The 23,905-nt window shown below is 38.1% G+C and overlaps 1 protein-coding gene across 2 annotated transcripts; it reads right to left on the bottom strand.

Annotated features, from left to right (window-relative positions):
* Positions 1–384: 384 nt before the first annotated feature.
* Positions 385–20,426, bottom strand: LOC139999253 (coiled-coil domain-containing protein 138-like). 2 transcript variants are annotated; one of them, XM_072026731.1, is made up of 4 exons: positions 18,548–20,426; positions 17,421–17,613; positions 15,234–15,416; positions 385–11,427 (listed from the first exon to the last, which is right to left on the bottom strand). In XM_072026731.1, the coding sequence occupies exons 1-4, from the start codon at positions 18,653–18,655 to the stop codon at positions 11,285–11,287; spliced, it is 627 nt and encodes a 208-aa protein (XP_071882832.1). In that variant the 5' UTR covers positions 18,656–20,426; the 3' UTR covers positions 385–11,284. The 2 variants fall into 2 exon arrangements, with proteins under 2 accessions (XP_071882832.1, XP_071882833.1); XM_072026732.1 differs by lacking the exon at positions 385–11,427 and adding an exon at positions 12,504–13,722 and having other exon boundaries at positions 18,548–20,421.
* Between the last annotated feature and the right edge of the window lie 3,479 nt (positions 20,427–23,905).

Here is a 23,905-nt window from a genome sequence, read left to right as displayed (position 1 = left end):
CAAGGACTGGAACTTCTCAAAATCATTGGCATTGTCCCAGACTGCCTTTTGGACTTCAGCCGGAAAAATGCCTTTACTTCCTTCCCTAATGATCAAGGCAGCCGTTGCCTGCAACCATAACTGTGCTTGCATACAACTAAGAGCTCAGGATACATTATCTTGTGTCCACTCTTCTCCTAATTTTCACCATTCTGATGGTTTATATAAATAATTACCATTTGTTCGCCAGATGACCATAACTGATAACTTTCCATTAAAGTTCTTATCCTCTGTTGTTACAGCTTTAGTTCAAGGCCACCCACCATTCTCTATTATCACAGAGGCACCTTCTTGAATCACAATTACAACTATAAGCCATAAAAACAAAACAATTCGATGAACAAATTTTCTACCAACCATATTACCAAATACTCCCGACCATAATGTCCTCATCTTGATCGACTAAGCTTTAGTTTCAGTTCATTGTCACCTAGTGTTACTTTCCAGGGAGCTCCTGGAGCCTTCTTCACTCGGGAATAGTGGATCCAAGCGGCTTGTTCTCTAATCTTGATAGCAGTGTGAGTTGTCAGCAACACTTGATACAGTCCATTCCATTTTTCCTGTAGGGGTTGTCCTGAAAAAGTCTTTATACATATATTCCGCAGGCTTAAAGGGGTGGATTGGTTGATCCAACCCTCTAGCCCTGGTCCCTAACACAAATTTATGTACTTTATTTAATTGTTTTTGAAGTTCAGTTATATAAGTATATAAATATTCTGATCCCAGCTGCATTAGATCCTCTCCACTAAATATAAATTGATATGGCCTTCCATATAAAATTTCAAAGGGGCTCAAATTCTTCTTTACTCTAGGTTTAACTCTAATTCTAAGTAATGCTAAAGGGAGGGATTGAGGCCATGACAAATTAGCCTCTTGTCCGATTTTAGCTATTTGTTGTTTAATTAAATGGTTCATTTTTCTACCTGTCCACTTGCCTGCAGTCTATAAGGAGTATGCAGTTGCCAATCTATCTTTAGAATCTTACTTATCTGTTGTACCACTTGCACACAAAAATGTGAACCTCTCTCAGAAGACATTGCTACTGGAATCCCAAAGCATGGTATTATTTCATTTAACAAGACTTTAACCACTTCTCTTGCTTTGTTTGTTCGACAAGGAAAAGCTTCGGGCCATCCTGGAAACATGTCAGTCAGAACCAGTAAATAACAAAACCCCCCTTTTCTAGGGAGTTCTGAAAAAATCAATTTACCACTGTTGTCCCAGATAATTTCCTTTACCAATTATTCCAAATTTTATTCTATTCCTGGTATTGGGGTTATTACGTAAACAGATGCTACATTGTTAAGTTACTTGTTTTATTGTTGTGTATAAATTTCATCCCACTAATGTCTGACTCATGCTCTTATGCAATGTGTCAGCTCCCCGATGTGTTTTATTGTGTTCTGTAAAAACTATGGGCCATATCAAATTAGAGGGTATTATTACACAGTTATCTTTTAAATATACTCATCTATCTGGTTTCCTTTTACCTTTCAAATCTTCAATTAATTTTAAGTCTTCTTTTGTATAATTTGGCTTTTTGGTTCATGTATATAGTTTGGATTTTACCGTCTGGTATTAAAGACAATGCCTTCACCTCAGTTATTTCAGCTGCCTGTTTAGCCTCCTGATCTGCCAATCGATTTCCAATTTCAAAATCAGCGTTTCCCTTTTGGAGTCCTTGACAATGCATGATAGCTACCTTTTCTGATTGTTTTACAGCCTGTAACAATTTTAAAATTTCTTCAGCATGTTTTTTTTTTGTTTTCCCTGAGCAGTCAGTAATCCACGTTCTTTCCAAATCGCTCCATGAGCATGTATCATGCCGAATGCATATTTAGAGTCTGTCCAAATACTTATTTTCCTTCCTGCTGCTAGTTCCAGTGCTCGTGTAAGAGCAATTATCTCTGCTTTCTGGGTGGACGTCCCAGGGAGTAATGGTTTGGACTTGATTACCTGTTGAGTGGTTGTAATGGCGTACCCTGCCTTACGTTGTCCTTGTTTCACAAAGCTGCTCCCATCAGTATACCAAGATTCATCAGCATCTTCTAAAGGTTCTTCCTTAAGATCGGGTCGACTAGAATACACAGTCTCCATTGTTTCTATACAATCATGAGTTATAGGTTCATCCAGAGTTCCGCTAAGGAAAGAAGCTGGATTTACGACGTTAGTGACCACAATTTCCACATCATCTTGTTCTACTAATATTGCTTGATATTTTAAAATCTCTGTGGTGAAAGCCAATGGTTTCCTTTTTGTTCCAAAACTGTTGAGACCGTATGGGAGACTAACACTGTCATTTTCTGTCCCATTGTAAACTTCCGAGCTTCTTGTATATTGATAACAACAGCTGCAACAGCTCGAAGGCATCCGGGCCATCCTTTACTTACTTCATCTAATTGTTTAGAGAAGTAAGCTACTGCTCGTTTATAGGGACCCAATCTTTGTGCTAGTACTCCCAAAGCTATCCCTTGTCTCTCATGAGAAAACAGCCAGAAGGGTTTCAAAAGATCCGGTAATCCCAAAGCTGGAGCTTGCAGCAATTCTCGTTTAAGTTGTTTCAAGGCGTTTTGTGCTTCTCCAGTCCAGACTAACTTTGACTGATTACTCTTTATCAATTCATATAGAGGCTTTACCATTAGTCCATAATTATAAATCCAAAGGCGACACCAACCTGTCATTCCTAAAAAGGTTCGTAGCTCCTTTACCGTTTGGGGTTCTGGAGTCCGGCAAATGACTTCCTTACGTTCAGTTCCTAGTTCTCGCTGACCTCCCGAAATTCCAAATCCCAAGTAGGTCACGTGTTGTTGAACCAGCTGGACTTTCTGTTGAGAGACTCGTTATCCATTTAAACCCAGAAAATTAAGGAGACTTATAGTCCATTGAATACAACTCTCTTTAGTCTCGGTAGCTATTAAGAGATCATCTACGTATTGTAACAAAGCCCCTTCAGTGTCCGGAGGTATCCAAGTTTCAAGTTCCTTTGCTAATTGGTTTCCAAAAATAGTGGGGCTATTCTTGAATCCTTGTGGTAGCACTGTCCACGTTAACTGTGTCTTTCTGCCTGAGTCAGGGTTTTCCCATTCAAAGGCAAATAGGTTTTGGCTTTCAGTGGCTAAAGGTAGGCAGAAGAAGGCATCTTTTAAATCCAGTACGGTAAATCAGACTTGACTATTCCTTAATTTAGTCAGCAAAGTATAAGGGTTTGCCACTACTGGATGTATATCCTCAGTGATCTTATTTATGGCCCTCAGATCCTGAACTAGCCTATATCTTTTTCCATCTGCCTTTTTAATTGGCAATATGGGTGTATTGTATTCTGATTCACATTCAATCAATAATCCATACTGTATAAATCTATCAATTATCTCTTTAATTCCTTTCCTATCTTCTATCCTCAAAGGATATTGCTTAACCTTAATGGGTTTCTCTCCTGGCTTTAATTTAATAATTATTGGGGTCACATTTTTAGCTCTTCCAGAGACTTCAGTGGCCCAAACTCCTGGATATACTTGATTTATGATCTCTAAGGGTATTTCACTTTTAGGGTCGGTTTGTATTAGTGCCAGGCTTAACACATTTATTAGTTGTTCTTCTCCTATCCTTAATTCCATTTTCCTTTTTTCGAAGATAATTTCTGCTTCTAGTTGTTCTAACAGATCTCAACCTAATAGAGATTTTGGAGATCCAGGTAGATATAAAAACCTATGTATCCCCATTTGTTTCCTGTTATAAATGAGGTCTGAATTTTGTAATATTTATGAAACAAATATTTCTAAAGGTATATAAAAGTCAAGTAAACAGCGCTGGGTGTGCAGGGAGTCTACGCTCCACCAACACGCACACACAAACATCAAACGTTCTAAATACATGTATACAGAACATTGCTTTACATAATAACCCGAGTATGCCTGTTATAAATGGCTCAGGATTCAAATTAGGATTAAATAAAAAAATAGGATTTATTAAAAGAATATAAAGGAATAGAGGTAAGCAAACAGCGCTGGCTGCACCGGGAGTCTCCGCTCCACCAAGACGCACACCAGTTACATCAAGCAGCTGATTTTTATGCTCCTAGACTAATACATATTCATTACTACTTCTAAAAAAATAGATTATTATAATTAGCTTCCGGGGTCCAGTTCCTCCTACTGGAGCATGCGCATCAGTCTCCTCTGGGGGTCTCTAGGGGTCTTTCATGCTGAAGGCTCGTAGTCTTCCTCTCACCCTTTGTACTTACTCGGCACTATTCCAAGTTTATGGAACACTCTCTGTACACTCTCCACAGGTCTTGTCTCCCAACCGTCCTTCAGCTTCTTTTTCCTTCCTCTTAATCTCTTGGCCCCCCTGGCCAGATACCAAGGATCTCATAACAGTCACCAGCAGTCACCAGTTATTATCAGTTGTTCTGAAACTCCCAAACAGGTTGACGACTCACGAGCAATTAAAACATTCTTTCCCAGCTATTTACAGTCATCTACATAACATCTATAGCAGTGTTAAATCAATCTCGAAGAAGACAGAAAAAAAAAACTGTAACTGTTAGAACTAGAAGTCAGGAATAACAAAAGCAAACAGGTTCATAAATTTAAGGAGTGTTTTCTGAAGACGTGATAAATTGACTGGAATGAGGGGGAGACTGGGACACACTGCATCTGTGGTTCAAGAACTAAATTGCCAGTGCAGGGCCCAGAGGCAGACAGGATTCAAACAGAATTATTCTTTATGGACACGAATTTATGGACACGAATTGGAATTGTTAAAACATTCCTCACAATCCCTTATCTTCTTTTTACTATCCCCAATTCGTGTCTCTTCTGTTATTAATAATTGGATTTCATCAGTTTGTTCTTGGAGGGTCCAATTCTTAAGCATCATAATTGACATATTCCCTTCCTTTTTTAACGAAGTTATTACCAATGTACTATTTATCGCCCGGTGTATTAATAATGTAAGACAAGGTATCATACAAGGTATAGACAATAACATCTTTACACCACATAACAATAAAAATAACACTCTTTTAACCCATAGTCCACCAGGCAGCCATGAAAATAAAAATAAATGAAAATAAATGAAAATAAATCCCATTCCATATCCTTCCAGGTTTGTGTTTGCTCGCTCACCTCCCCCCTCTCCTTCTCTGGGATGGGAGAGAGAAATGGGAAAGTGAAGCCTGTGAGTTGAGATAACAAGAAAATAATAATAATAATAACAATAATAATGATGATAATATTACTACTAGTAATAATGTGTACGAAACAAGTGTTGCACAATGCAATTGCTCACCACCTGCTGTCCGATGCCCAACCCAACCCCGAGCAGTCCGGCCCTCCTCCCAGCCTGCCTGCTGGCAGGACAGTGAGAAGCTGAATTTGGCTTGGTCCTTGGCTTGGTGTAAGCACTGCTCTGTAACAATTAAAAACAATTAAAACATCAGCATATTATTAACATTCTTCTCATCCTAAACCAGAACATAACATTCTATCAGCTACTAGGAAGAAACACCCTTTTTATCAATCTTTAAACAGCAATTACTAAAGCTAAATTTTCCACAGACTTCTCCTTCTTGTGCTAGTAAATAATCCAAAGCTAGGCAATTTTGATACAAAGCAGTTCTCATCATTTATAACTATTTCTATTACAGCTAATAACCTAATTATTCTATTAAGTATATATTCTGGGGTCCTATAGTCCCACGATCTGTCTTCTGCCCACGTATCTGGATCATAATAGGCAAACACCTTCAGGGTTGATTCAGGCTTGTGTTACCGTTCGGCCTGTCAGGGTGATCCAGCTCCTGGAAAACGAATCACAAATTTATATAGGTTAAAATAAAGGTTCTTATGTTATTTTCTCAGGACAACCTGACCTTAGTGTGGGAGAAGTCCAGTCGAGGCCCTCTCACTCGGCAGTCAATACCCATAGGGGTTGCCTCCCTCGTGAGACCATACACACCACAGTGGAGGGTCCTGCCCTGGTCTTGCCTTCTCCCTTTCCTCACTTCAAGCTTGTCCCCTTTATTTGGCATCCTTAATTCATGCAGAGCCTCGTTGCCAGAATATTAGTTCTTCCTTAGCTTGAGTTTCAGTTTCCCAGGAGCGGACTCAGCCCTCCAAGTTTCAGTAGTTACTGGTCCTTTTATTCTGGATGCATGGGTCCCTTTCTGCGGTTCTCACAGCTGTTTCAGTAGTCAGTAAAACAAGGTACAGTCCCTCACACCGAGGGTTCAGTGATTCTTCCCTCCCGTGGCTGCTTGTTGAAACACTTTCTTTTTTATCTTCTGACAAGTTAAATAACAGTTATCTAATTTGCTTTGCCGTATGGCCCTTTCCAGGTTCCTGTAGCAGGATTCATCTGATAGCCTTTCAGGTTGATACAGATTTGACTACAGATACCAGGGTTTTGGCATTCATCACTATCTCCACAGTTTCCCAGCTGGACAGTCACATTCATTTTTGTTGCATTCCTTCAGGGGCTCATCACCCCAGTCCTTGCAGTCTCTCTGTTGGTTACACACTTTATTGATATCTATGCACACAAAGTCAGATTCAGTACACATCTTCTTCACACAAGCACTCTCATCACTGCCATCTGAGCAGTCTTCACATTTTACTCTAGCACCGTCGGCAGCAGTGCACAGTCAGGCGAAGGTGAGCAGCAGGCAGAGCACCCAGCACCCCGCACCGTCACCTGTGTCACTTATACTACTCCTATTACCCATGCTGTTAGTGTCAGTGGCATCCTCCTTTTCTTTTTGCCACTGACCATTCACCACAAATGGATGAGACACATGATTACTAGTTAGGAAAGAGAGTGGAACGTCTGCTATACGGCTGCAGGCAGTGCCAGCTGCAACCTTAGGTTTGTGAAAGAGCCTGCCGGTGGGCATTTGGCAGTGTGATCTGCGTCTCTGCACTCCTGCCCTGCAATAGAGCTAAGTCGTCATTAGCAATAGTTATAACACCGATCTGGGGACGAATAGTCTTTTTTGCATTGCAAGATAAACCTTTTATAAAAAGAATGCCAGAGTGAAGCAGCACAGCCGCTGCTGCCGCTGCCTCCATGGTTATGTCAGACAGGCTGCAGGGTCCTGATGTCCGCCCCTCTGCTCTGTGCCGACTCGCCACACGCTGAGGGTCAGCTACCGGTGTCCACTGACGCCTCTGGTCTCCCGTAGCAACTCGATCTCGGATGTTCCGCAATTACTTCAATTTCCCCGCGTTTTGCAGCTTCTGTCAGGTCTATTCTGTGTCTCTCAGAGCCATCTGTGGCTCCGCAGCGTCTCTCAGGGCTCTCTCCGTCCAGCGGTAGTCCCTCCGTAGTGTCTCGGGTCTCCCAGCACTGCTCTGGTCTCGGCCTGTTCAGGTCTCAGCGAGTCCAGGTCTCGCCCTGTGCGGGCCTCATATGTTGCAGGAAGCATGTCATATCATGCTCCTGCCTTTTTCTTGTCACAGTCAAAACATTTAAGAGCAAAAATAGGATACACAAGATACACCGGGCCCATATATTAGGCACCACCACTCAAAACTTGGATAAAACAGCACTTCTTTTCAGTCTGTCAAGCACTTCGTTCGTCTCTGCCCACTCCCCTTGCGGAGAGTACGGAACAACGGATCGGAACTCTGCACTCGCTTTGCAGCAACGCTGCGTCTCACTCACACAGCACCATCGCACACGGAGGCCTCCAGCACATCTCATTCATACCACAGGAATATAATTTAGAATGATAACCAACCAAACAAGTATTGTCTCTGACTGTGTTCTTCGTGAAGTGACTTTTTTGTAACACTTTGTTTCAAACCCTTACATTTACACAAATACTTTCAACACAAAATACATACATAAAAACACATACAATTATTAACACTCCAGTTAGTATCCCTCCAGCAGCCGAAAACATACCGTTTGTCTGCAGTTTCAGGAGTTTCTTTGCTCCTGCGGTGAGCAGCCGAGAGTGGAGTCCCCTCCGAGCAAAAACACTCAGGGTGCACCTAGGGGCGTCCACGCTGCAGCCGATCCCGCAGCCGAGCAGAGTGTCTCCTGCCTGGCTCACCAAAATGACTCACAGAAAGCTGACTCCACAATCAGTAGGATTGTAAAGTAGGTATGTTTACTCAGTTCCGTGAGGCACGGGGCGGGTAGTCCCCCCCAAAGTCGTGCAGGCCTAACGTGACAAATTGCTTTAGTAAAAAGTTACATATACATAAACATTCCTATACACACACATAACCTGTCCCTTTGTGAACAGTCCTCCTTATCTTAGGCCCCTTGGTTAAAGTCTGAACCATGAGGTTGTTTTTGATCTGGTTCTCGGGGTCCGAGAGGCTCCTGTTATCTGGTGGTATAAGCGCAGCACAGGCACAAATGGAGCACATATTCATTCTTAATCAATTGCTCTCTAATTTCTAATTCCAATGTTTCAGCTTGCTCTTTTCTGGATCCACGGGTATTCTACTATTAATGTTCAAAGCCTGACAGACCCCGTCCTCCATGGATCAAAATACAGGGGGTCTTAAGGGTTCTTTTGGTCATTCTGTCATAAAATACTGGATCATTTTTAATTTACTCTTTAATTTTCTGGGGCCCCTATTGTTCCAATTTCTAATCATTATTCATATTGGACCTTTTGGTCATATATCTGGTAATTTTCTCCCTTTCTGGTCCTCGGTCTTCGATTTTATCTGACCCATCCGGGAATTTTACTAGTGGCACAGCCCTTGGTTGCCCAGTGAGAGTGTCTTGCAGGGGGTTTAGGACCTATCACCCACCCACGTATCCCTCTTCTCACCAGTCCAGCCCCCCCGACAGGAGATTAGAACCAGTGAGAAAACAAAAAGACCTCCACGCTGACTTTAGAAGTCTCAGTTACACTCTCACACACAAAAACTGGCAACCGTACCCTTACCCAACCGGACGGTATCTTACGAATCAGTCGTCTTCGTCCAGACTCCAATCGGACGGTATCCACCAGCGTCTCTGCTGTCTTCGTCTGGGATCGAACCAGACGGTATCCAAACGACTGTCGTCTTCATCCGGTTCGATTCCGGGCACCGGAATCCAACCGAACGGTATCCAAACGACTCTGTCGTCTTCGTCCGGATCTTCGCGCGCAGAATTACGGGCAAAAAACAGCCGGCAACAAGGGAGCTCAAAAAAAATCAAATTCTTTGCTTACCTTTATTCAGGTTCAGGATGGCATTAGTCCCGATCTGACTCAAACAGGAGCCACCAAATGGTGGGGCGCCTCTCCTAGATTAAATCAGAATTCAGGAACTATAACCATCCCGGACGAGCCCCCAAATTGTTATAAATGGCTCAGGATTCAAATTAGGATTAAATAAAAAAAATAGGATTTATTAAAAGAATATAAAGGAATAGAGGTAAGCAAACAGCGCTGGCTGCACCGGGAGTCTCTGCTCCACCAGGACGCACACCAGTTACATCAAGCAGCTGATTTTTATGCGCCTAGACTAATACATATTCATTACTACTTCTAAAAAAAATAGATTATTATAATTAGCTTCCGGGGTCCAGTTCCTCCTACTGGAGCATGCGCATCAGTCTCCTCTGGGGGTCTCTAGGGGTCTTTCATGCTGAAGGCTTGTAGTCTTCCTCTCACCCTTTGTACTTACTCGGCACTATTCCAAGTTTATGGAACACTCTCTGTACACTCTCCACAGGTCTTGTCTCCCAACCGTCCTTCAGCTTCTTTTCTCTTCCTCTTAATCTCTTGGCCCCCCTGGCCAGATACCAAGGATCTCATAACAGTCACCAGCAGTCACCAGTTATTATCAGTTGTTCTGAAACTCCCAAACAGGTTGACGACTCACGAGCAATTAAAACATTCTTTCCCAGCTATTTACAGTCATCTACATAACATCTATAGCAGTGTTAAATCAATCTCGAAGAAGACAGAAAAAAAAAACTGTAACTGTTAGAACTAGAAGTCAGGAATAACAAAAGCAAACAGGTTCATAAATTTAAGGAGTGTTTTCTGAAGACGTGATAAATTGACTGGAATGAGGGGGAGACTGGGACACACTGCATCTGTGGTTCAAGAACTAAATTGCCAGTGCAGGGCCCAGAGGCAGACAGGATTCAAACAGAATTATTCTTTATGGACACGAATTTATGGACACGAATTGGAATTGTTAAAACATTCCTCACATCAAGAACTATGCTTTCTCTTGACTAAATGGTATTTACATGTAGTACAGTGGAAGATCAAGGAAAACCTGTAAAAAGATTTCCCCAGTGAGAAGCAAGATTTCAGAAACAGGACGTGTACAGAAAATCCACAATAACATCGAGGCAAATACAGTAATGAACTATTACAAAACCAAGGATAAAAAAATTAAAGAATATTTCAAGGTTCATTTCTTAAGATTTATGGCACCACCTGTGAGGTTGCCTTTTAATTAAACAAATTAAAAAATCTGGATTTCTGAGTACACTTTTAGTTTATTTCCGATGAAAAATATGATTTAAATTAGAGTATTTTACAGGAAGTTTTTTGTTGTTTTTTTTTCCCCCAGAGTTCAATTTTGTTCCTAAGAAAAATCAAACAAAACCCTCAGTTTTGTAAATAACTAACTCTAATGTAAGCAACAGTTTAGTGTAAATACCTGCTTTTATAAATGAAACAATCCCATTAAATAATGTACATCAACGGAACTCAGCAGCATTCTACCACTGACATGCTGAAGCTCTTTGTTATAATAAATTAGTAACCAGTAAGCAACAGAAACCTATTCTGTAAAGGTTAACATTCCCCCAAAGTCTTAAATGGCTCAAGACTTTAAACCGTGTGTTGTTTTTTTGTTTGTTTTGTTTGTTTGTTTTGATAGAGATGAAAATTGACAAAACTGAAATTTAAGTCACATACAAAACAATTTTCAGAGGACATTTTTACCAAGTAACTCAGTAAAACCGAAGGTCGGGGGAAGAAAAGAAGGGTTTTCTTCTAAGCATTCTCGTCATCTAAATAAATGAGGAATATATGTTCTTTAGGCTAGTTATTTTTTAGTTCATATTCTGAACTACACAGATATATAGGCAAATTGAGAGATTCATCTTACAGATCTGTGACAAACATTTTAAACATAATTGCTAACAATGAAAGTCCAGCATTATTTGTATTGGAGCAAACGAACGTCAAAACAGAGATGAGCTTTTAAAAAAAGAGAAAGGTCCCCAAGTTCAGTGATCTAATGGCAATTAACAGAAAAACGGTAGTAAAGGATTACTTTATTTCAGAGACTTTCTGTAATATAAAACAAATCCTTTCCAAAATCGAAATGTCTAGCTCGCGATTCTGAAGCAATGCAGCCAAAGTATGGAAAAAGCGTTCATTACTGCAGTCTTCCAGGAAAATCTTTAAGTAAACTGTAAAAGAAAATAGTTAAAAAGTTTAATCACAGCACTTGGCTCATGGAAAACTAAATCATTGATTTATAGCTTTTGAGGGTTTTATATGCGCCTCATGCTGTGCAACCATGAGAACAATGTACTAACTGGGTATATTCTAGGCATGTGATGCAAAAATCAGGTAAAACCGCGAACAAAACTCACCCAAGTTCCTAAGAATTCTGATATTACCAGCACTTGTGGTATTAAAACAAGGCCTATTCCCTTGAGAACAAAGGAAAACAGGACACTGAGCAATTTTAAACTCAGATAAAAAAATCTCATCTTCAACATGTTTATTCAATGCTCCTTTTCTTATGATGACATGAGGAGAACACTAAGCTATGCTAAAAAAACTGACAAGGAAATATTTTAAGCTGCTGCAAAATGACGTACGGAAATAGTACATGTAGACACTGATGACTAGACAGCTTTTCATTATCAAAACTGTCACCGTACCGTTTCAAGACAGGCAGAATCGTAATTGAGAGGTCAGAGTTGGATAAGAACACCTGAATATCAAAACAATTCCTGTAAAATGCTGGATAATTTTTAAACATGGCCATATAGTATAATCTTTTCTATTTATCCTGCTCCCCAAAACTTAGTCAATTCAGAATAAAGTAAAATCTGTTCCCTTGTGTTATTTCACTCTTGATTCTAATAGTACAGACTGATTTAGAGCAACACCATAAAGAACATAAGTACCGATTTAATAGGTCACAGAACTGAACACATTTGTTAGGAATCCAACAAAACAAGTCACTATTCACTGCACTCTGCCCTTAGCGTATAAACACACTTGGTATGCCCCAGGATATAGTTACTTAGAATATGCCATTAAATTAATAGTTATTGTAATATTATTCTACTTTTACTGTAGAAGAAGGAGGTCCTACAATTTATTCCTATAAATATCTAAAAATGCCTTAAATTCCTTTTTGTAGGTGTAAACAAATACCATATTCTGCTTACTTGGGCATTTCTTTGCTGGCTTGTTCTTACTGGTCTCAATAATACTGTATTATTTTATTATTAAAAATACCGGTCTTAAGGTATCTTAAAAAAACTTTATTAATATATATACACACACACATATACATATAGATACACTGTAAAATGTTTTAACTGTGAGGTTTATAAAACAATATAAAAAATACGCTGAGGGAATTTTACCATAAAGCAGAAGAGCCAAAGTGGAAATAATACCTCAAGTTTCACAAAGTTCAATCACATGAAAGCAAACTGATAAAGACATGCATTTAAAGAGATTTTTCCTACATTGTTTATCTATTCATTTTATATATTCATTTCAAATAAGCTTTTGCAGAATAGATTTTAAATCATCACAAATGTACAAAATAAGCATATAATTTAAATGCCTGTCTATCTGATGAACTAGAAGAATAAAAACTGTGTATTTTTACATATTTTTCTGCATCATCTCTGCACAGATTTTGTTTTTATTAACTACTGTAGAAAAACTAACTTGGAATCTATCCGGTCAGGATTTGACACAATTTTAAATAATCTGCAAAAGCCTCCCATAGGAGCCATAAAAAATTGCAGCATTTGGTAGTTACATTAACTTAACTTCATTGGTAGACTGTAATGAACAATGAGCAATTTATCACTGTTGACAGAACTCATCTGAAATTTACCCTCAAAGTGATCAGTCACTCACAGCATCAAGTCTCACCAGCTATTGTCATTCAGAAATTTCTGTTTTATAGCTAAAGCTCTGTCACCTCAGAAAATGAAGACTGTCAGGAACACCAGCTTGAAGTTCATGTTTTAACAAATTAACCATTACGGTTTTGCCTCGTTTCTAATTGCATGTGGATCTGCCAGGAGAGCGGACCAACCCAACAGAGTGATGGAGAGTTAGCTCGTGGAAAAGTTACATAAGGACCACAGAAAAAGAACCAGTAACTACACTGAACAGCTTGCTGATGAGCTGCTGTCTCTTACACAGTCACTGGCAAGATTGGAACCATTTGCTGAGTTTAACTGATTCTCGTCGTCAACAGCTGGGCCTGGTAAGAGCCAGTGGTTATAGCACAACGGAGGGCAGGCGAGGTAACAGTCAGTGCAAGGCCCCTCGAGTGTGGATGCCTTCGTGGGTGACCCCGAGTTAAGAGAGCCCAAGGACAGGTCCAGCCCATCACCCAGTACATGTTGACCTCAGGATGGTATCAATTGTTCTTCAGCTTCCTAGATGTGCAAGACCTTCACGCAGCTATGACACAGGATGTACGGGAGGCCACCCTCATTCTTAAATGACCATCACAAACATACACACACAAAAAAAAGCAATAAAAAAGGTTAAAAACAGAACAGGATTCCTTATGTCACAGAAGTAAGTTGGACTGAACAGAAGTTTACAAAGATCAGAAAAGACCAGAACAAAAACCTACACCTTGGAGGCCAGGAACTACCTTTATAACAAGACAGATTGACAGGATTCTGGATGTGAAACACCTGAACCAAACAGGGATGGGGTACATGAAAAGCTGCGTGCCAGTAAAGATGAACAGCAATAAGACTATTAATTCTAATTTGTCATTAAGATACTACCTATAGATAGGAAACAGATGGTACCAATACCTGAACGGTTACATTTGACATGCAACAAGGTTACAAGCAACATGGCAAAATGTGAACTTGTCACAATTTATCTCCATTATTCTTCCAAATCTAGGCATCCAGCAGATCGAAATGACTACTACTAGATAACAGAACATGTACTGTTAGTGGAATTTTTCTTCAAAGTAATGTCAGATACCATCAACCCTGCTTAGGTTTTTCTTTCCCAGTTACTATACCGATCAAAATTATGATGATTAGAAATACTTTAGTGTAAAAAAAACAAATAGATAAACTAACCACACGGTCTGAAAGGATGAAAACAACATCAGGTAAATCTTTCTGCCACTTATCTCACTGCAAAATGCCTTCTAACTCAACGTTGTTCCATCCCAAGTCAAACACGCTTTCTGTTTTTGCCCCTATAGTACATGGTAACAAAATACCCCAAGCCAACAATATACATTTCACAAATAGCAGCAGTCCCTTCTCCTTCCCTTTTCTGTTCCAAAAAACAATGAATACTTTTTATTTTAAGAAAATTAACAAGGATTGTTCCACATGACACTGGAATGGCTCACTACTTGTGTGTTCATCCAGATTGTTATCAACTGATTCTTTGCCTGTGTCACCTGGAAAACCACTGTGAAGGAGACTATTAACCCTTTTATAGGACCACACCACAGTACAACTCATTGAAACATAACCATCCCTTACAGATGTGCCATTTCCAATTACTTTAAAGTGAAAAATGGCTACGGGTGAGCTGTTCACATTAGGGGGGTAAAAAAAGATAAAAGTTTATTTATTTATTTATTTATTTTATCTCCACCTGCTAACAGGATTTCATGAAATGGCTGCCCTAGCACAGCCTTACTTCAAAAGAAAATTACTCATTGGCAAAACATCAGCAAGGTAAACCAGTGGAATAAACAGAAAAGCTAAACTAAACATCAAAAAAAATCACACCACTAAGAAAGCAACCAGGACAAGATGTAAAGCTTGGATGCTGACAGTGAGAAGAGACGGACAATTCAGAAACATACTTTATATCTCTAATGAATTTAAATGACACAAATGAATGCTAATGCTAGATCAGGTTATTTATAGAGAAGCAGCACGTTATTTTTGATTTGGTATTTATGCTTACCTCACCTACTTTCATCATAACTTTGTATGTATTTTTTTCAATTACTCACTTTTATCGTTGTTCATGGCCATCTCAACTAATGCATTAAGTGCAATAAAAAGGAGACATTTTTTGGATATAGTTAAGTGGCTTAGTATGATAGGCACACATCGGTATTGCAAAAATAAGATCTTTCCTTCATCTGTCTTCAAGTCCACGCAAAGGGAATGAAATGCCTGAGTCAGGTAATCCACTGAAAGATAACAGAAAACAGGGAATAAAAATTATGTAATCACAGTTCCATTAGATGATCACAAATACATGAATATTTATCCTAAGAGTTACTGTTGCAGATATATACTAATTAAAAAAAAAAAAATTAAATGGCTGAAAATATTAATTTACTTATTTGTTTAAATGCATCTTCTGCCTATTTTTATTCCTTACAAAAATTGTTGTGAGTGGAAAAAAAGACAAGTTACAACTCACAAATTGAGCAAAATATATTTGCAAATATAACACCTTTCTAATCTCTTCCTTAAGAGAGAAAAGAAATCACAAGCTGCATAGTTTGGGACTATATTGGTTTCAACATCTGGGAAGCCTCTAATAAAGGAGTAAAAGGCTCATTCATCTGAATAACTGCAATTACTGTCATGACAGCAACTATTCACATTCCTTTCCATAAAAAGCTGTAGTTTAAGTTATATATGCATCCACGTTATATATGCATCCACGTTATATATGCATCCATTTTGGAGAACACTAAATTATTCAGAGAATTTAGATTAAGTGAATCAATTCAGTTTTCTTAATTTCATGATGTCAAATCTTCCTCAATATCTTGGAATAGCATTGATCATCTGGAGCACAGAAAATTAAGAGTAAGGGAAAAATTTATCACATAGCAAAAGTTTAATTACAGTGCCATCTGCTGGATATTAGCATCTTGAAGGGAACAGGATATATATGTTTAAACTGAATGTGCTGCTTTGTCATCGCTAGATCATTAGACATGTGGTCAGTGATGAAAATTCATACACGGTAAGTTTCAACATAAATTTAACAGGTAATTTTTTTCCATGTTCTATAGGCTCGCAGTAAAAACCAACCATGAGAAGCTAAACTGATTCATTCTGATCAACAGCTTTCATCTGCTTATAGTTAATCTCTGCAATAAGTACTTTTTTTGTATTGTAATTCATTTGCATCATTTTCATCAAACATTTCTAGAAATGTGAGTTTCAATTTCAGGGTAATCATGCTTCACCAAAATATTCTGACTGAAACTATATGATACTGAAATTGAAAATACACTGATTCTTCCCTCCAACAGCTGAAATACTGTATTTGTTTATTAATGGTGACAGGGTGGTCTTCCAGAATGTTTAAATCCTACTTATTCTAAGTACTACCAGTATAAATACTGCACAGGTCAGTATTTTTGTCATCACTTCAAAGAAAACGTTTTTTGTCTTTTCAGGCCCTGTTTGTTTTTAAAGAAACTGCTGCTGAGAAGAGATACTACGGCATCCTGGAAATTGCACAAGCGGAGTAACTCTCATGAACTGAAGCAAAAGTCACTAAGAACTGCGATATCTCCAGACAAGTACGACCTCATTTGCTTTTGCCTGTTAACAAAATACATTACTATACTGCATCAGCATATGGTAGCATTCTTCAATGCTGATAATGTTTATGGGTAGCCACTTGCAGTGACAGACTTGGTAGGAGAAAAGGGGAGACAGCAGAGAGGTAAGAGCTAGATAGAGTATGAGCTTTACATTAAACTTTGACAAAGCAATGAAATTCTAGAACTGTTCTGAATTTGCTACTGATTTCAGTTTACTGAGGAGCAATTAGCTGTACCATTATATGCAGTGCAGATCTTGACAAACAAATCACTGCTACGGTGATTGCTTGAGAGAATTACCAACATCTCTTTTCCCCTTTGTCACAAAATACGTTGATCTCACTGACATAAATAAAGCATATTAAAATGACCACACAAATTATGACATGAATAATAGCAAGGTTCATACTTGCTTCCCTATATTATGCTTCATCAGGTGGTAAAATTCAAATAAAACATCCTTTACTACTAAAGCATTACAGATGCTACAGTATCATTGAACTGCTGCATTTTGTACATTTGTTTTTTTGTCTGGGCACATACCTGAAAATAAGATTTAAAAAAAAAAAAAAAAGAAAAAGAAAAAGATAATTTAAAAAAGACATAATAAAAACCAGAACTTACTTCGTTTTGCTGTTCTAAGCACAACTAAAGTTGACAGAAACCTCAAAGGCATAGAGGAGCTTTTAAAGAAATGTGCAGCTTTTGGTTTACTCTGTGTAGACTTTTTAGTCCATTTTTGCATGCTTCCCTTTTGTACTGCGCCTTTGAGAATAACTTCTGCAAGTCTCTCCATTGTTGCTGTCATGCTTGCATCCTGTTTCAAACAACGTGCACATTTAGCGTAAACATTAAAATACATGAAAATCCTGTCTGCTAAGTACGTATGTTCCCCTAAGGATTAAATATTAAATAGCAGATGTCGTGACCGTGTATTGCAATATAGTCTGTACATGGGATACTACTTTGCGTTCCACAAGCAGTTGAACAACATTAGCACAGGGCCTAGTCAACACACACTTCACAAAGAAACAAGGTAGTCAGGGCCCCTGATATGCTGACATTATTTAATTTGCCTCTGGTTCCAGAATAAAGTCAGTTCAAACTCAGCTTTAATCAGTGCTGCCTACTACACTACCCTCTTTTGTGAAGATGCCTGAAGCTAGGTCCTACAAAAGCGTTTACAGAACTAAGGTCTAAACATGACCCTTAAGAATACTGTACAGGTAAGATGTATTGGACTTTTCAAAAACCGGTGCAGAAATATTACTTCAGAATCAAACTTAATAACAAGCTCATTTAAAATACCTTCTCATTAGCACTGGAACCACCAGCTTAGTTCTATTCAGTTAGACACTGAGTAGAGAACAAAGAAATCAAAATACCTTTGCTACTTTGCCACACGTTGCCATCAATTTCAACAAATCTCATGCATAAAGCGAACAAAAATATATTTCTTTTCCTAGTTCACACGTTTTGTAAGCACATATGGAAAATACCATTTCTGAGATGCTACACACTACTGCAACAAAGATCACATATGTGTGCAAAAATATGTTTACAGACACGGTGCAAAATATTACAACGAATGTGAGAAAGTTAATTTGGTGAGAATTAGTTTTTCATTTGCTATGTATCTGTGGTAGGCATTTATGCTTTGCAAAGACAGCAAAGTTTCTTTTATATATACTCCCTGAAAATATCTACTTTTCATACTCATTTATAATGCAAAATATCTCTTGGGAATTTACCTGACTACCAGTGTCTATCTGCCTTAGAGACCAGTAGATAAATTGAATCACAGACATATGTAGTTTAGGATCCACAAATGGCATCCACTGGAGCTGTCCAGTGACCATAGGCAAAAGCTGTAAAAATACAGAATGGCAAAGTTACGTGCAGTATACGAACTTACAGTACAAGCTAACCACAAGTAAAAAGCAAACTAAGCAAAACTAAACCAAACTAAAATCAACGTATTCCCGGAGTTTAACAGACTACATGTACAAATACTCACTGGGCAGATCTGGTACAGGTAACAGAATTATATACTGAATTTACATTTTACACAGGTTTACACAAAAAGTGGAAAGACATTGTGTGAGCTCAAGCTCTGAAGTCTAATACCAAGGGCTACAAATTTTAGATAGAATAATAATTAAACAAACAAACAAACAAACAAACAGAAAAAGCAGATTTCCTGAACGCTTCACTGATTTCCAAGCCTCGGTATCCCAAAAAAGCGTTACAAGTATAGCACGGTATCATCTTTTATAAGACATAACTTGAACTTTTAATACCTAGTATCAGCACTAAAATACTTTAAATTAGACGTGTGTGTCTCCTTAGGAAAAAGGAATTACATACAGTATTACAGATAAAACACGAGATAAATTATCAGCTGAGAAAAGTGACTTAAAATAGAAAGACAGGTGGAATCTCAAGGTCAGACTGCACACTACACATTTCCTTAAAAATGATCTGTATAAATATCTGTATGAAAAATTATCTATTACATCTCACTGTTGGAATTAATACTGATGGATTAACTGCTGTTTTCTTTTAATTCATGTATTCAAAGCGTGTGTAAAACAGGCAGACCTGTTACACTCAGAAATAATACAAAGAATCTTAACATTTCAACCTAAACAAATTCAAATGCCTTTACCTTCATACAATTTTCTAGAGTGTAGTTTTCTTTAGCACACTGAGGTTTCTCACTGCCCTCTCTCTCTTCATGTATTTCTATTTTGCTAAGGTGTTGGTCTGAGATCCAGTCCATAAGAATAGTTAAGGGGTCGTAAACTTTTGAAATCCGTAGTAACTGTAACACATCCACAACATCAGTTATTTCAGTTTTCAAGTCTATGATTTTCTAAACCACAATACCAATAGACTAAAATATACGAGTACATTAGTAATACGCACATGCTTTATTTTGTGCTTAAACAAATGTTTATGAAAGCCTTGGGAAGAGATTTTCACATACAAAATCACTCTATTTTATAATTCTAACTAAATGGATCATAGGAGAAAGAAAATATTTAATGATCTGTGCATGATCCTCATTTTAATACATTTAATACACTCCTTTGCTTTATTTCATACAATCTACTTAGGCTAAATTTTAACTGTGTAACTAGCATTGTTGGAAGAATAAAGATTTCGTGAAATTGTCATTCTGTCCCTCTGCTACAACTGTACAGAAAAGCTCTGTGAAAGGTATCCAGACGTTCCTGAAGACAAACTACACGAACATCTCTCTAAAACCTTCACAAGTTTTCTTGTATCTACCTTCAGACAACTGTTCTTCTCTTCACTCAGAATTCTAACTACTGATACTGCTCATATATCACTTGCGACTGTGAGAAAAGAATATGGGGCAAACTATAACCACCATTTAAATATAAGTAGCATACTCTATGGATACAACAAGCATCCTGATCATCATGTAAGTCCTCTATGAATACTTCAGTTTGCACAAAAGAGAAAGAGAAAGAAAGATTTTACTGAGACTAGGAAGCAGATGATTTTAATCATACTCAAGAGCATCAGAACTGCAATTCACTGAAGGAGCAACGGTCAAAAGAGTTTAGGCAGCAATTTGCTTGTCAGCATTTAGGTCAGATTTAAGTCAAGTGAGAAGAAAACTTTAACTTTGTATTCTTGTGAACCACTGTCTCAGCGTGCCTTTAAGAACAGAGAAAATACTCCTTTAATTAACACTTTCAAAAATAACTAACTCTAAAGTCTTTAATACTGCAAAAGCTCTGAGAGACTAAATTTCATGTACTAGAAAACGAAGCAGAAAGTATTTACAACCATTCACACAATTCTTGTCTTAAAGAAACAAAATCAGCAATTTTAAAAACAACTTGTTCAAACATTTAAAATTGTTGACTGTAACTTGCAAAGCTACTTATAAACTTGACTGTACTGCTTGACTACTTGACTGTAACTCGTAAAGCTAGTAACAGGAAATAATTAATCTTGCCTGGGTTTTTAGCAATTCGTTATTTTCCCTCAGAGAGTTAAGCGATGACCTCAGTTCGTTATTTTCATCAGTCATTTTTCTCGAGGTTTCTCTCAGTTGGCTCATTTTTGTCTCATGCTGCTAGAGAAATATCAAATTTTAAAACGTGATTAACAAGAGAGTCTTTTTAGAAATAATTCTCAACTAAGTTCCATTTCAGTGTTAAAAGATAGGACAAACTTTCAAAGATCAAATTTGTAATTCTTCATGGTCCAATCTGCACATACCACCAGTAGTGAAGAAAGCAACATCCACACCACATATTAAGAAGAAATATAAAGAAAATGGGAGCCATGGTGTACAGCCTATGGATCTTTTTTTTTTTTTTTCCAGAAAATACCTAGATCTTCTCATTGATCCTCTTGTACATTCCTCAGTTAAGTCAGGTGTGGGAAAGAATTGTGAATGAAAACAAATGTCAAAGCTTTTGTTTACACTTAGCTCTTTTTTCTTTTAGCATCCATTTTAACCACAAATATGCCCAATTCTCCCTTTTTTGAATCTTTCAAATATTCTAACTATTCACTGCTGATAGTTAAGACGCTTTAGTTCACCTGTACTTAAACACCTGTCCTGCAATGTCCAGGAATGTATCCAATACGTGCTACATTTCATCGAATTGGAAAAAAATAATTGTGAAACTCAAGATAGTAATCTTTTAATATTTGTTATTATTATTAGTCCACAATATAATTTAATACCAGTACATACCATTAAAATATAAGCAAAAACAGACAAAAGAAACTGCAACAAAGGAAAATTGAAGCGACAATTACTTGTAACAGTCAAAAACCTGCGTGCCTTGAAAAAGAAACCAAGGAATATGTCTTTTTTCCCCTTCACTGGAAATTTGAAATATAATTAAATATTTTCCAGCAGATTCTGGAAAAAAAACAAACAACACTGAGGCTTTGAAGCCGAGTATAAAACAAATGTTTTCAGAAAGTAACATTCCATTTCTCAGAAACCGTGAGAATCTTCTATGTGAAAATAGCTTTTTGTTCAGAAGTGTTGTCTTCTGCACTAGGAATTCAACCATCCACTACATTTTCTTAAGCCTCACTCTCAGACTGTTATCATGCTGCAAAAAGGACTTAAGCGGTAAATATAGAAATGATCTCATCAACAAAGAAAATGCTACAGATAGGCTCCAAACGGAGTGCTCAATTACTTCCATTGAAAAGGCCAAACCTTTAGAGTTAACCAAGCCTAGGAAAAGCTTGCCCAGCTTGGGATGGAACAGGAGCAAGGTGGCTTGAAATTGACCATAAACTTTCAAAACAGTCAGGGACAGCAGAATTATAAGTGAAAGGTTTTGAGAGGAAAAAAAAAGAATTAATATTCTCAATTTCTCCAAACCACATTACACAATGCTTTATAAGGCTTGCATATTTGGGGTTTTGACAATAATTTCACAGTTCTTCAGGGATTTGGCAATAATTTCACAGACCACAGGGCTGTTGTAGGTGGTGCCAGGATGTCTAAACCATCCAATTCCATTATCAAATCGGGTACCATCTGTATCATAATAAAGTGCATCACTTCATTCCTGCCAAATGTTTGTCTAGTCTGTTCCGAAGACCTGCAAATACTGGAAGCACCAGTCTTACTGACCTCTCTAACCCAGTGGTTAACTGCTTCATTTTAATCTAGTTTTCCCAAATTTCAACAGTAATCTGTACCTACACATCCCACAATTCATTGCACCATTCTGAACTGGAAACCACACCAAACTCACTAACAACAGTTTGGCACTTTTTATGCTAAATCTTTCATTTGGGGGTTTCAAACACTTTAAAGAAATAAGCATTATATCCAGCAAACATATGATGGCTAAAGAAAACTACAAGCAAGTTAAAATGTATGGGGAGCAATAAGAATCACTAAGTAAGTTATTGTACTTTTTTCATAGTTCCAAGTACTGCCTAAACGTCTTCATCAGCATCTTTTATTGCAGCGAAAGCTGCTTCACATCTGTGAAGCAATTCTTCTCGCTCAACTAGAGCACGTTCTCGTCTCTCAAGTTCCAGTGCATATTTCTCCTGTGCTGAACGCTCCCTCTATACCAAGGAAAAAAAATGTTGAAACGCCTTCGAAACACATGAAATTACCGATTTATAGTGAACTAGAATTCTTTCCTCTGCAGATATGCTTAGGTTTTGTTTTTAATTATAGTGTTACACAATAGCTGACTAATTAGAAGTATCCTAATGGCCATCTACATTCAATTGGATTTGCGGCAGGACTGCTTGGCCTTCCAAAATGCAGAATTCAACTCTGCATGGCTGTTCAAGTAACAGCATAGACAATTAAAAGTAGGATTTTGTTTCCAGAAGTTTTGGATAATGCTATTATCTGTAAGACAAAAGAGTCCAGTGCCCTAAACATTAGATTGCTGTATTGTTTCTTCAGTTAGTGGAAAGCACCTCTAGGAAAGTGGTGAGAAAAAAGATACGCACAATTCTTTTCATCTTGGATGGTGCAAAAGACAGTCCCAGCAGGAAATCTAGCAGAAGCACAGAAGCTGTTACAGAATAAAACCAATGCAGGTTTGGGAGCTCTTTAGTTAGTGGCCCAAGCCTGCTGGTGGATAAACTATTGGGAGTCACCAGCAGCAGAAAAGTAAAGGCAGAAGGGATGGTCTTCACAGAAGATCAAGTCAAGAGGGCAAGTGCTCTTGAATACCCAGAGTGAAGAGCATAGTTTCAGGTGCTGTCAGGAAAAGCAGTGCTTGCAGGTGTTTCTCTCCATGCCAACACCGCATCACAAGACACAACTCTTGGAATAATAGCACTGTGTTCAAACTCCCTTCAGCAGAGCAAATATCTGATCTAACCACTACCCATGTCATTACCAAGTCAGTGAACTAATTTAGGGGAAGAGGTGGATGATGACAGTGATATAGTTAGTAATTTCTGAATTCTCTGTCAAAAGTGAGAATCTTTGTAACATTACTGATCATTACAAAATGTCTGAGGCCATTACAGTTCCTACCTGGAGATTCTGACGGGCGACTTGCAGTTCGCTATTACTCTGACTTTTACCCAAATGGGATGGTAAGGTGTTATCTGTGGAG

The sequence above is a fragment of the Anas platyrhynchos genome, chromosome 22 (genome assembly GCF_047663525.1).
Source record: "Anas platyrhynchos isolate ZD024472 breed Pekin duck chromosome 22, IASCAAS_PekinDuck_T2T, whole genome shotgun sequence".
NCBI classification, from domain to species: Eukaryota; Metazoa; Chordata; class Aves; order Anseriformes; family Anatidae; genus Anas; species Anas platyrhynchos.
This window is presented reverse-complemented; position numbering and strand designations above follow the sequence as displayed.

What these genes read in the sequence shown, in the direction of transcription:
- LOC139999253 (XM_072026731.1), bottom strand. Translation starts at nt 18,655, where the DNA reads ATGGTCACTGGACAGCTCCAGTGGATGCCATTTGTGGATCCTAAACTA. An exon ending in GCTTAGAACAGCAAAACGAA is followed by an intron (nt 15,417 to 17,420) that starts GTAAGTTCTGGT and finishes GTTATCTTTCAG; the next exon opens with TGGATTACCTGACTCAGGCA. An exon ending in GGCCATGAACAACGATAAAA is followed by an intron (nt 11,428 to 15,233) that starts GTGAGTAATTGA and finishes TTTCTTTTACAG; the next exon opens with TTTACTTAAAGATTTTCCTG.